This window comes from Lissotriton helveticus, chromosome 2_1, assembly GCF_964261635.1.
Source record: "Lissotriton helveticus chromosome 2_1, aLisHel1.1, whole genome shotgun sequence".
Classification (NCBI taxonomy): Eukaryota; Metazoa; Chordata; class Amphibia; order Caudata; family Salamandridae; genus Lissotriton; species Lissotriton helveticus.
Genome location: NC_136059.1, coordinates 1116895173 through 1116908000, shown reverse-complemented (window position 1 = coordinate 1116908000; position 12828 = coordinate 1116895173). Strand labels below are relative to the sequence as shown.

Here is a 12828-nt window from a genome sequence, read left to right as displayed (position 1 = left end):
AGGTCAGAAACGTCTTACGCACTAAATCAGCGTAGCAGATTGCCGCCAAACACGCGCCCCGTAAACGGATCTGTTTCTGTAACAAATTGCTCTTGGCTTTGACCTGCGTGAAGCTCATTTCTCACTTAACAATAGCGAAACTAATCGAGCCGCGTAATTATGCAAGTGGAGGCGGGCCGGTCGGAATAAAAAGGCAATCTCCAGCGCCCAGCGCCCAGCTGCCTGCTGACAGATTCACGAGTGGCCCTCTGGACAGTGACATGAGATATTGTCACCAATTCATTTTAACTCTGCAGAATACTCGTGTTTACCGGGATCCGCACGTCTTTCTTTTGGTTATAGACTCCCTTTGCTTGCTGCTTCAGTTTTGTACACAACGTTTAATCATGTCACTTGTGGCGCTTTCAATACTTTCTTTCTGGTGTTTGAGCCAACAACACTTTTCGTGTGGGGTAACAGTGGTACAAGTGAAAACTGCAAGCCACGCCAGTCAATATAGGACCGCCTTAAATAAAGTGATCTCTGGAAGTGCTAATTTAAGACAGGTGTATGCCATAGTTTTGGGCCGACTGGTGCCCTGAATACTTGAAGAGCTGAAGCAGCGCTTATCATGGGAGCTTCGAAAGCATGTATTGCTTTTGAATTCAGATGTAGAAGTCTTTGATGGCATCTCTGTAGTAACTACAAACCCCAACACAACACAGCATCAACATATAGCACCAAGCAAAATAACAGGACTACAGAAACATAAGGCTCAACAAAACAGACCGCAACATAACAGCCATGCAGCACAACCATAGCACAATGCAGGACAAAACCCAACAACCTAAAAAAACAAAACAAAAAAACTCAGCACCTCACAACAAAAAGCAGAAAAAATATGCGGACATATTCTTTTCTCATGTTACCCCTCCAAAGTCTGCTTTCGTAATATTGTGGTAAAAGGTGCTTTCACCAACAATGCCATTCTGACAACCAGGGATCCTTATGGGGTTGAATGACCGTTTTTAACCAGTGGGCAGCCCCGCAATCTGATCCTATCACAATGATGGCAGGGTGGGCTCCCAATGAGAAGTGGCTAATAAGGGCCAATGTGCAAGAGAAAGTCAAGAAAGAAAACATGGAAACATGGAAGGAAACCAATAGTAAAGAAAGGACAAACATCCCAGCCCCTACAAAAAGTGCTGGCATCAATGAAAACATAGAGAAACATGTATACCACATCATTACAGCATGTTTGTTGGCATTGTGGGCCCTGAGAAAATGAGACTTCACTTGTTTGGTTACAAGCTTATGAACATGAAATTGTAAGAGCCAAAGACTTAAGTTAAAGCTCGAATAAAGTAATCAAAGATCATGTTGCAAGCGAACACTATATGCAAAAAATAGGATTTTGTGTTTGGGGCCAGTTTGCTAGCATCTTACGACAATGCTTTTAGAATATTGAATTGCAGAATTTTATAACCAAAATGTTCACTTTGTTCCTTTTTCTAGGGCTCCGGCGCAGCGAGAGCCTCTCAGAGAAGAAGGTAAAGGAAGCAAAGTCTAAATGTAAGAGCATTGCCCTTCTTCTGACGCAAGCACCCACTCCAAGCTCTAAGGGGGTGTTGATGTTCAAGAAACGACGACAGAGGGCTAAGAAGTACACACTAGTGAGTTACGGCACAGGGGAGCTAGAACCAGCGGATCCTGACGAGGAGGACAACGAGGGGGACGAGGGGAACACATATGAGTTTACTCTACTTGGAACCAGCGAATCAGAGATAGATGAGGATTTCTTCTCAGATCCTGAGAAGAAGACCCAGATTGTAACTTTTGATTGGGACACTGGTTTACTGGAGGTTGAAAAGTCAAAAGGTGAGGCCACGATGGAGAGTCTGCCAGAGACCAAGGGGAAAGGAGCCCTCATGTTTGCGCGGAGGAAACAGAGAATGGATGAAATCACCTCAGAGCAGGAGGAAATGAAGAAATTTATGCAGGACTCAACAGATTCCAACATGGGCGAAAGTGTCAAACAAGTTATGTCCCACCAGTCTCAGCACTCTGAATCAACAAGAACCCAGAGCTGTGTGAGTAAAAGCTACATAGAAGTGAGTCACAGTCAGGGTAGGGTGCAAAATGGCATCAGCGGAGCCCAAGAGGCTACTTCCTCCTTTCAGTCTAGTGAGGTGCACAGATTGTCTTCGTCAAACAGGTCTGCCAAGCCCTTCGGTGGGGTGCAGAATCGAGCAGCTCTGCCATTCTCACCAACCAGGAACGTGACTAGCCCCTTCTCAGATCTGCCAACACCACCTCCTTATTCTTCAATCAGCCCACTGCCGGAGCCATTGTATAAGGTGTCATCTCCCGTAGCAGGAATCGCACAACCAAATGTTTGGTCTCCTTACGAATCAATGGAGCAGATTGCGTCAAGAGATGAAAGGATATCGGTTCCAGCTAAAAAAACAGGAATACTGCAAGATGCAAAGAAAAGAAGTACAGCAAAGCCTATGTTTACTTTCAAAGAGCCACCAAAGGTGAACCCCAACCCTGCCTTGCTGTCACTTGTTCAAACCAGGGAAGGGAAACGAGGCACAGGACTTGGCAATGAATCGGGACCTGAAGAAGATTATTTAAGCTTGGGAGCGGAGGCTTGTAACTTCATGCAGGCCCAGGCTGGAAAACAAAAGAACCCACCACCAGTTGCACCAAAGCCTGCAGCTAAATCTCCTCCTGCACCTATGACACCAGTCGCAGCCGTTTGGTCACCCCCATCTATGGTTTCATCAGCAGCTCCACCCTTCCCGACTACACATATTTCTCAGGCAAACACTACAGTGCCTGTTAACATAGCAAAGCCAGCTACCCATTCATATCAGCCCCCAGACATGCATCAGATGGATTACAGGGGACCCCAAGCAGCAGAAATAGTAAACCAAACAACTCACACCCCTAAAACACCACCAACCATGCCTTTGGGAAATGTGGCACTTGCCGGGGGAGTGGGACCTTCATTTGAGATGCCAGCATTGCAAGGCAGAGGAGCAGAATTGTTTGCCAAGAGGCAGTCTCGAATGGAAAAGTTTGTAGTGGACTCTGACACTGTGCAAGCCAATATGGCACGTGCGCCTTCCCCTACTCCATCTTTGCCACCATCTTGGAAGTATTCATCTAATGTTCGTGCTCCTCCACCTTTGACATATAACCCCACGCAGTCTCCAATGTATCCTTTAGCAGCCAGAAAATCACAGCCTTTATCTGCAAAAACAACTGCAAAAAACACCCAGAAAAAGCCCAAAAAAGCACTCAATGCTTTGGATGTCATGAAACATCAGCCATATCAACTCAACGCCTCATTGTTTACTTTTCAACCTCCTTCAGATACCAAAGGCGACCTTTCCCCAAAGCAGCCAGGAAAGTCCAACTGCTTGCCGCCATTAAAACAAGCTCAGCCTGCAAGAGTGGTTAACCATGCTCCCAGTGCTAACTACGAGGCAGCATTACTGTACTCACAGCCCACCTACAACCAGGAGCCTTCGTTCCAGTCTAACACAGCCACCTCATACAACCAGGAGCCTTCGTTCCAGTCTAACACAGCCACCTCAGCATATGAATCCAGTGCGCCTGTTGGATATCCCATGGTTGCAAAGCAAGAATATACATCAACGCCTTTGATTGCTCCCCCAAGGCCAAAGTTTTCTGCAAAGAAAGTTGCTGCCTCAGCTCAGGTGTGGAAGCCAGCAGTGGCTGGAGAGTAATCTTCTAGCTGCAACTTGGTGTCAACATTTTTTAAAAGAATGAAGTGTTTGCAGTGTTGATCTGGCATACTAAGAGTGCCTCTAGAAGTCATTGGCTTACTTAATATAAGTTTCTATACATTTGCGTATACATACCGGCTCTCAGTGTTATCAGTTGTAAATTATTAATTTATCAGAAGTCAATTTCCTGCATTGACGGGGCTGGTAATAAGAATACATGCTAGTGCTGGAAATTTGATGAAATATCCCTAAATGGTGGCATATCGTCATTGAGCATGTCAATACTTTATACGTAATGCTGGTAGGGGCTATGTATGCACTATGTATGAAACTTTAACAACGGGGTCCAAAGACATAAACATGTTTAGGTGATTGATAGAAGAATTACACCTGTCTTTAACTCGTCTAGGTAGATTCTATCACACATTGTACTATATGTTCAAACAAGTTTCCTTGCAAACCTTAAGGGGAAGAAACCCGTTGGAACATAGGGTCCTTGAAGTACCCAGTGTCCTAAAACACATGAAAATACCACTATGTTAAGTAAGCATGGCACTAGGTTTTATGCTTCAAACCTAAAAAGACAGTGAAACATGCTCACTGTGTCTCATGCAAGTAGCATAAAACTGAATAATATATTTCAGAAACCTTGCACTTCTGGCCTAAGAGCTTGGAGATATTTCACAATGACATGTTTTAGGTTTTATTTTTGTAATACGTGCTAATTGAAAGTTGTGTATGACTGTGTCATAGATGTGGGAAGTCGCTTGTTAGATTAAATGTGAATCAGTATTAGTATTGCCTGTTGCCTCTATGAGAGAAGACATGCCAGCAGGAATGCTGGCTTGCCCTGTCTTGGCAAAAAGGAAAATCAAGGGAAAGAAGCTACTTGGCCAAATGGACTTCTCTGTTTTTGGAGATGTTTAATTGCCCATAGCCCCTGCAGTAAGTGCCATTGGTCATGGTAAACACTTTGCGATGTACGACAAGAGAGATCCGGATGTCAGCTTGTGTATGGGAACAGTAGGTCACCTGCCACACATCAGGTGAATGGTTCGTCTAAAAAGACACAAGCTGAAGATTGGCAAAACATAAGAAGAAAGCCCCAACTCAGGTTGAGGCTATGTTTGCTTTTTTCTAAGAGAAGGACAGTGACTGAGGATGAAGGGGACTATGCCTATTTTAAAATGATTTTACAGCATAAGATTTCTGGCCACCGAAGCAGTACCTACAATCATATTCATCACACATCTTTTCTGGCCTCCTGCTTTCTCTTTGGACTTTGACACTGCTTCTTCACTCAACACCCTTTCATTTGCTCTGCTTTTTCATCTTACAGGTTTTTTAAACCCACCAAGCACTCGGAGCCAAACATGCTGCCACCAAGCCCACTCCTGTGCAATCAAAAGCGGGCTTTCTATTGGAGCTAACACTGATGAACAGTAGCACGATGGTGCCTTTGTTAGGCCCACATACCCTGCTTACCTTAAAGCCAGCATCTGGTATCATTTTAATGATAGGTTTTTTAAGTTTGGCAAGACACAGTTTGGGAAATCTTGCTAACAAAACTGTGGCTTTCTTTTAGCCAAATTCTACTGGTTTCCCTGAGCCCTATATGTATTAGGCTGTTCACCATGACAGTCTCTGGTGTACATTAAGATGAACAAAGCATCATTTTGAAGACAAGCCAAGTGGTATTCAGAGGAAAACTAAAAATATAATACAATGAAACTGTCAGTCTTTGATGTAGAATCAAAATGCCCACCATATCTATCAGTGATAAATCTTTCATCTAATTGGTGTATACTTTTTATCTGGAAAACCTTATTTTAATGAGTTTAATTCGTCTTTCTGGGTGGAGGGATAATGACCCTGGTATTCATTTTTCAACAATAATCCTTCCTCCATTCTTCTTGAAGTGAAGTTTGGCCTTTCTCTCACGTGCACCTAACACGGCTTTGAACAAAAGGGTGTTATACAGGAACGCATGGTGGCAGTATCTTAAAGCTCCTAAGATCTTTTTTCATTCATTCACTTTTTATCCAGTCTACTGTATCTATCACTCTGCCATTAAAATATGAAAAGATGCCTGCCTCTTTCCTCCGTTTCATTATTTTTTGTTTCTGTTCCATGCCTGCTTATATTTACTTTAGACATGCAAAGGTGCAGGGTGTATCTTTTCTGTGGAGTTAATCACTAGTGGTGGAAATCACTTGCAAGAAGAGGTGGACCTCAGTTTGCTAAAGATAAGGGGATGCCTATGATCTGGGGGGAGGGGAGGGGGGAGGTAAAGCTGCCCTTCACAGAAGACATGTTAGGAAGATAAAGCATTCCGTGATAGGCCAGTTTCCAGCCAATCATCTTTCTGACAAGGGATTTCAATCCAATTACTTGTCATTCTCTGTTGCTACCATCATACATGAGTGTGCACCTAAAATTTCATCACGTGTCAAGCATGGAAGATCTCACAGAAACACTTGCAAATGTATAATTTAACTGCAACGGGTCAACTATTTTAGAGAAACAGTCTTATAAACTTAATTTTGATAGTGAGCCCTGCCTCTGAGATGCTAAGATTCACATGCTAAAGCACAGTGGGCAGTGTAAATGTGCACAAGTGTATGCATGCGTTTTGGTGGAAGTGCTATACATTGCTGGCAAGCCTCTTTATCTCTGTTCGGATCTTTTAAGACCAATATTTAGTCCCAGATTTCCAATTGCAAACCAAACACAACAAATTCCTGACACTGCCATCATTTGTTTATAAGGAAAGCCATAAACACTATATGGAAACATAGGGGTTGCTGGCCCTCATCTTTCTGTTCGCTCATCAGTGCTTATATTTAAACAATCTACCTATCATCCATTAATGATAACATCACCAACTAAATCATCTATTTTTGAAGTCATCAACCTACTCATCCACTATATCTTAATGGTAGCTGTGCAACCACCTGTTCAGTCAGCCATGATTCCAACTCCCATACATTGAAATATTCTGCCATTTATCAATGCATTCACTCTCCTGTCCATGGGTATGTTGTCGCATTTGTCACTTCTTTCTTCACCCCACTATCCACCACCTCTCCTACAACCAACGCATCCAGCATCCATGTGCCTTTTTATCTGTGGATCCACCAATTTAAGATTACACTCACTTGTCTATGTTTTATCTATGCCTTAATCCTGTCATCTATCCATCAAGATACCCCTACACCCTCCCATTCATTCAGCCAACTTCCAATCTTTCCATTTATACATGATCAAATATCCACCCACTCTTTCATTCACCCATTCCTCTATATCTTTCCATTAGTTACTCCATCCAGTGTCCACCCATGTACCATTCACTAATTAACTTGTCTAGCCACCCTTTTGATGGTCCATACATCTGCCACAAATCATTATATCTCTTGATCTACTATTCATTTTGTTTGTAAACAGACTTTATAGAGTTTTACAAAGGTTGCATGTAGTCGTTATGCCACAATCCTATCATAAATCAAAATTACAATCAGACAGCTTGGAACACAATTAAGGCAGAAATGATCATACAGATTATCGGTCAGATCAGTACATTCAGCTATCTCAGTATTCTCTCGCAGTTCCACACATATACTTGTATTTAGTCCCGATTATAAACTCCCTTCCCACAACTACCCCCCACCCTTCCCTCCCACCAGGCGTGTCACTTGCATCCAGGTCGTTAATGTACAGTAGTCCAGGTCTCAGGCCTGGCGTCAGCATTGACTTGGGCAACCATAGTTCTTGATCTACTATTCATAATTGCAACTATCCAGTAACTTTCCAACAATTTATAGATCATTCCCACATCAATCAAATTATCTGTAATTGAATATTTCTTTTCTTCATGCATCACTTCTTCCACAACCCCATGCATCCTTGCAGAAACCCATCTATGTTTATCTAAACAAGGTTCAATTCAGTTCTCCATAGTCCAATTACCACCTTCCGTACACTAATAAACCCATGCATCATTCTTTCTATCCAAAAAAACTCTCGTCTTCTGTCTATGTAGATAGCCATAGTCTATAATCACTCCATATAATACCCATCCCATACATGCCTAACTATTGTAATTGAAAGATGTTGCAATTACCTTCAAACATGCATTTAAATTAATTGCGATTTCTCAAGGATGATCCATTGTAAGACAACACAAAACCCTGGCATAACTTCACAAAAGTATGCAAGAGTACGTAAATGAGTAATCCTGAAGTGCTCTTTCATGTACTCTTACATAACTTTGTGAATTGATCCGAAATCTCTAAAATTGGAAGAAAATGCAAATAGAAAATATTCATATGCAATTATTACAATTTGAAAGGACTTTGCCTTCTTTGCACTTTTACTAATAGAGAGTTGATATTGTGGGGTTGATTCAAAAAGAGATGTAAAAGTTTGTAAACGAGTACTCCTGTTGGACTACTTCTCACACCCATAAATGCCTATATAACACAGACCCTTTGTGTTTAGAACTTGGTCAATATAGTTTCTTACCCAAACGACAACAATAATCCGTCCATAATCCATATATAATGTTTAGAACAATCTTGGCAACAAGACATACTTGCAAAACCATTTCCCAAATTCAACCAAACTCATACATATTTCTAGAATCCCATCTGCAGAGATCCCATTCCAAAATGTAATTTTTCTCACTGTAAAAATAATGTTATATGGCATTTATTGTTCCTCCAGCCTTCCAGGGTTATTAACCACCAACTAATAACACACATATTGTTCTATAAGTTGTTCTGTAAACGAATATATCATGTGACAAATCCTTCTTTGACCTGTTTATATACTAATGCCACCTGAATCTCTTTTTCTACACGATATATACCCCATATTGGGATGCCTTTACTGGTAACACGAGTCTCAAAGCCCTTTAATGTTTTAGGTGTCCGAGCTTTGAAGCTTTTCCATATTGATAACTTTATTTTTTCAACGATGGTGTCCACCATAGAAACATTTTCAAATTGTTTCATGGCATTGGCGTTGTATATTTGGCAAAGGATTTGTCTAGCCCCATTTCACAGGCCCCACATATGCAGGATAAAATGCACCTTGCTTCGCAATAGTAGCATAGATCTGTGCACTCAAGTAGAAATTACTGGCCACAAGAACCATAATATCATTTTCTTGGTCTGAAGTTCAAGTTTCTCAACAACCAAATGTATAGAATTACAAATTGGTAATACATTTCACCTAACCAATTTACTTGAAATTTTCGAAACGGATTGATTGCATCGACCACATTTTGGAATCCGATTCTTTGAATGCATTTTTTGTCGAAACTGTATCCTACACGTTTCGAGATACCCTTTACATGCTACACTATTGTCCGCATTTTTTTATTCCCATCTGTAGTGGAGCACGAATTGAACCCCTTTCTGCTTTGTATCCCTCTTGCCTTACTCGTCCTTTTTTCCCTCTCTCCTCTCTCCTAGCTCAACTCAATCTCCTCATTCTTTCCTTCTTGGTTATTTTTCTTTTAGCCTTTGCACAAAGAGGTGGAAACCTCCAAGCCTCCTTATGCCCTCTTACCTACTTCAATGTTTTTCATTTTTTCTGGCTTGATTCCACTCAAATGTCATTTACCCCATCTTTTATTTTTATAAACTAAAGGGGACTTATTTCCCTGCACTTTTTTCTTCCCATCTACCCTGTAAAACCAGCCTGTTTCCCTGCTCACTGCCCCTTTTCTTACCTGCTGTCTGTTTGTTGTTTCTGTCATCCATGCCCCCTCGGTTTTATGGCCACGAGAGAAAAAGGGAAAGAACAATATGGCCTTGGGGAGAGAAAAAAAAATATATATATATATACACACACACAATGAAAAACAACAAAGGTTAAAATAGCCTTATAGTCAGTTTAAATGTTATGTTTTAAACTAGAAAATCACTCTAATTTAAGAGTTATAGATATATCAAGCAACTATAAATTGCGCCCCCCCAATGCATAGGGTTGTCGTCAATGATGTCAGTCAGGTGTCATCAGTAATGTTATCAATGATGTCGCAGGACATGTCAGAAGTGTTGTAATATGTGAGGTTATAAGCAGTGCTTGGAAAGGATGTGAGCTACAGTTACTTGACATACCTATAACTATTGAATTTCAGTGTTTTTTTTTAGTTTAAAACCTTTTTAAACTGACATTTTCACCTAACTGTAACATTACTTTAACCTTTGTTCTTTTCAGTGAATATCCGAGATTTTTAATGCAAAGTAAGAGGTTATGTAGAGAGTTTTTCAATGGAGATCTAAGAAAATCAAACATATATGTATATAAATGGGTGGGTGACTGATAGGAGAATTGGATAGGAGGTAAGGCAACCAGATATTTGCATGGTAATCTAGGTGATTAATTCACGAATCAAAGAGAGTGAGGGTAAGCTTGTAAATGGATGGTTATTGTGTAGGTTAAAGTTGACTGATTGACAAAGGGCCTCTTTTAGAGTTTGGCGGATGTCATACTCTGTTACAAAAGTGGTGGATATCTTGTTATCATATTACAAGTGCAGTTAAGCCCATGGCACGCATAATACAGTGGTAGTATCTCATCTGCCAAACTCTAAATAAGGCCAAAAATATTTAGTGATGAATTCAATTTTTGAGAATGCCCAAAAATGATTAAAAAAATGAAGCTGGTATTAAATCCTAAGTCTTGCAGGTGATTACAAATTGTAAACATGCACATGCACATACGTGTCCAACAATACCTAAACAGTCATGCCCACATATTACCTTTGCCAATACCTTTTACTTTAACCTTAGTTTTTTTAGTGAATTTCTACGTTTTTTAAAATGTAAAGTAATATCTTATTACCATGCATATGGCAGACCCCCAGCAGCCAGCCAACCCCAGCCACACACAGTCTTAGGCCATGCATGCTGTGTGATTGATCGAAGGGCCTGGCCTGTGGCCATGCCCTGTGCCCAAAACCATGTGGGCAGCCAACCCATCATCTGTGCACAGAATGGGTTTAGTACAACCCCCTGCTGCGCACATCCCTTTTGGCCAGGCCCTGTATCCCATCCCCACAGGCAGCCAACCTCATATTGCATACACAGCCTTCAACAGTTCATGGCAAGCTGCTGCAAACACAGTTCCCACCCCCTTCAAAAAAACAAAACTCAGATCACATGAGACTCGTGGGAAGCAGCGCTGCCCCTTCACTCCTGTGAGACTCCTGTGGGAATCCAGAGGCCTATTGGATTGCGTAAACCCTAAAAAATATTTTATAAACATTTTACTCCAAGTGTGTACCTCTAGGACCCCCACAAGGTCCAAGAGGTCAGGGTACTCCTACCCTTCCCCCTTATTCCTTCTTTTTTTTTAATTTCCAGGACACAATGACTGAGTGCCTGTCTCTTGAAATGGCGGGTGCAACATTGACTTTCATTTTTCAGCCGGCCAATCAGAGTGCGAGCTCCGGCTGGAATTCGTGAGAGCCTTTCAATCCCACTGGAGTGAGGCATCCAACAGGAAAAAAGCCCCCTCAGCCAATCAGATTGCTGTATTATTTGAAGTTGCGTCTTTGCAGGTCTCCTCCATTCTCGTGAGCCTCCTGTGAACCCGCCAATCCTGATATAGAAAATGTTTTAACCTTATTTTCTCAAAAACTGTCATAGAGATTTACACCAAATCATAAAAAGCACGCATTCTGGACCAAGATGTAGATGTCTGCCAAATTTGGTTTCATGCCGCTCAGCAGTTTTCGCGTTTTAATTTTCCTATGGAAACTGAATGGAAAATTGCAATTTGATACCACTATTGTGTCCTAGTGCCCTAAGGTATCTGTAACTCATGCCCCCACCATGCATAGTTTTCTCATCCATAATTGTATTGCAAAAGTTGCATTGATATTATCAATGATGTCATAGAAGATGTCAGGACTGATGTAAAATGTGGGGTAATTAGCAGTGCATGGCTAGGGCATGACTTATAGTGACATTCGGACACAAATTATAGCTTCTTCAGATAAATATAACTATAACTGCTGAATTTCTATTGTTTTGTGCGTTTAAAATCTGAACCCAGTTATAACGTCTCCATAACCACAACCTTTGGCTTTTTAGTGAATTTCTATGTTTTGTTTAGGTCTCGCCTAGACAGCGCATGTGCTGTCTCAAAGGGACATGTTGTGTTTAATCTGTTGGCTTCAGTCCACTCACAGGCTTCCCATTTGCTTGCTCCATCGTCTGTCTCATATTCTTTGTCACCATTTGTCCTTGGCATGCATGGTCATGCTTATTCTTGTTTTAACCCTTCCCTCAGAGCATGGACCAAGTACTTGTAAATATCCACTACTCTCGTACTTACGACTATTTTAGAACCTACTTTTTTCTTTCTTTTTCAGCACTCTACACAGTGCTCTTGCTTTTACCAGCTCCGTCTCCTTCACCAGCCCTCATGCCCATCCACAGATCACCCGCTCCCGTCACCTCTTTTCCCTTAGTTGCTGTTTTCCGTTTCCCCACCTCCACCCTCCCATCTCTGCTTGCCCAGTGCTAGCCCCATTCACAAATCACACCCTCCCACAACCCCATCACTGCTTTAAACCCCCATTGTAGTCTGTTTTATTCTAATGAGTGGTGGTGGTGTTTTGCCTTTTAATGTCCTTTTAGTGTACAGCTGACGTGCTGATTGGAGCATGCGTACACAGCTGCTATTACTTACACGTGTAGTTTCTGTTTCTTTTCTCTGCGCATGGGTACTAGGTGTGTGTTTGTGTTTACACCATATGTGGTCATTTGGCAATGGTGTTTATAGCTGGAAAATCAGCCCTCACGTGAATCAGGTATGCTTTATCATTGGGCATGTCAGAGCTTCTATAGTACCTGTGTAGGAGAGCCTATACAGCATACAACCACCGTGACAGCACCGACTGCTCATCTGTGCACGGTGTGCATGCACCATGTCATGCATGCCACATAGTGCACGCACGACCATGCACTTTTGGGGGTGGGTCAAGTCATGTGCCCCTTACACCTCCCCCATGTGCAGTTTTGCCAGATAACCCTTTGGGGGCCCCCTCCTTGCCCTTCCGCCAGCTTTTTCATGG

General features: G+C 41.8%; 1 protein-coding gene across 1 annotated transcript in view; it reads left to right on the top strand.

The window, feature by feature from the left end:
* SYNPO2 (synaptopodin 2) overlaps positions 1-12828 on the top strand; it is a 742390-nt gene that overhangs the window by 585145 nt on the left and 144417 nt on the right. Inside the window, exon 4 of the mRNA XM_078675942.1 lies at positions 1495-3707. Within this exon, the coding sequence (XP_078532068.1) occupies positions 1495-3707 (2213 nt within the window). The remainder of the gene's footprint in view (positions 1-1494; positions 3708-12828) is intronic.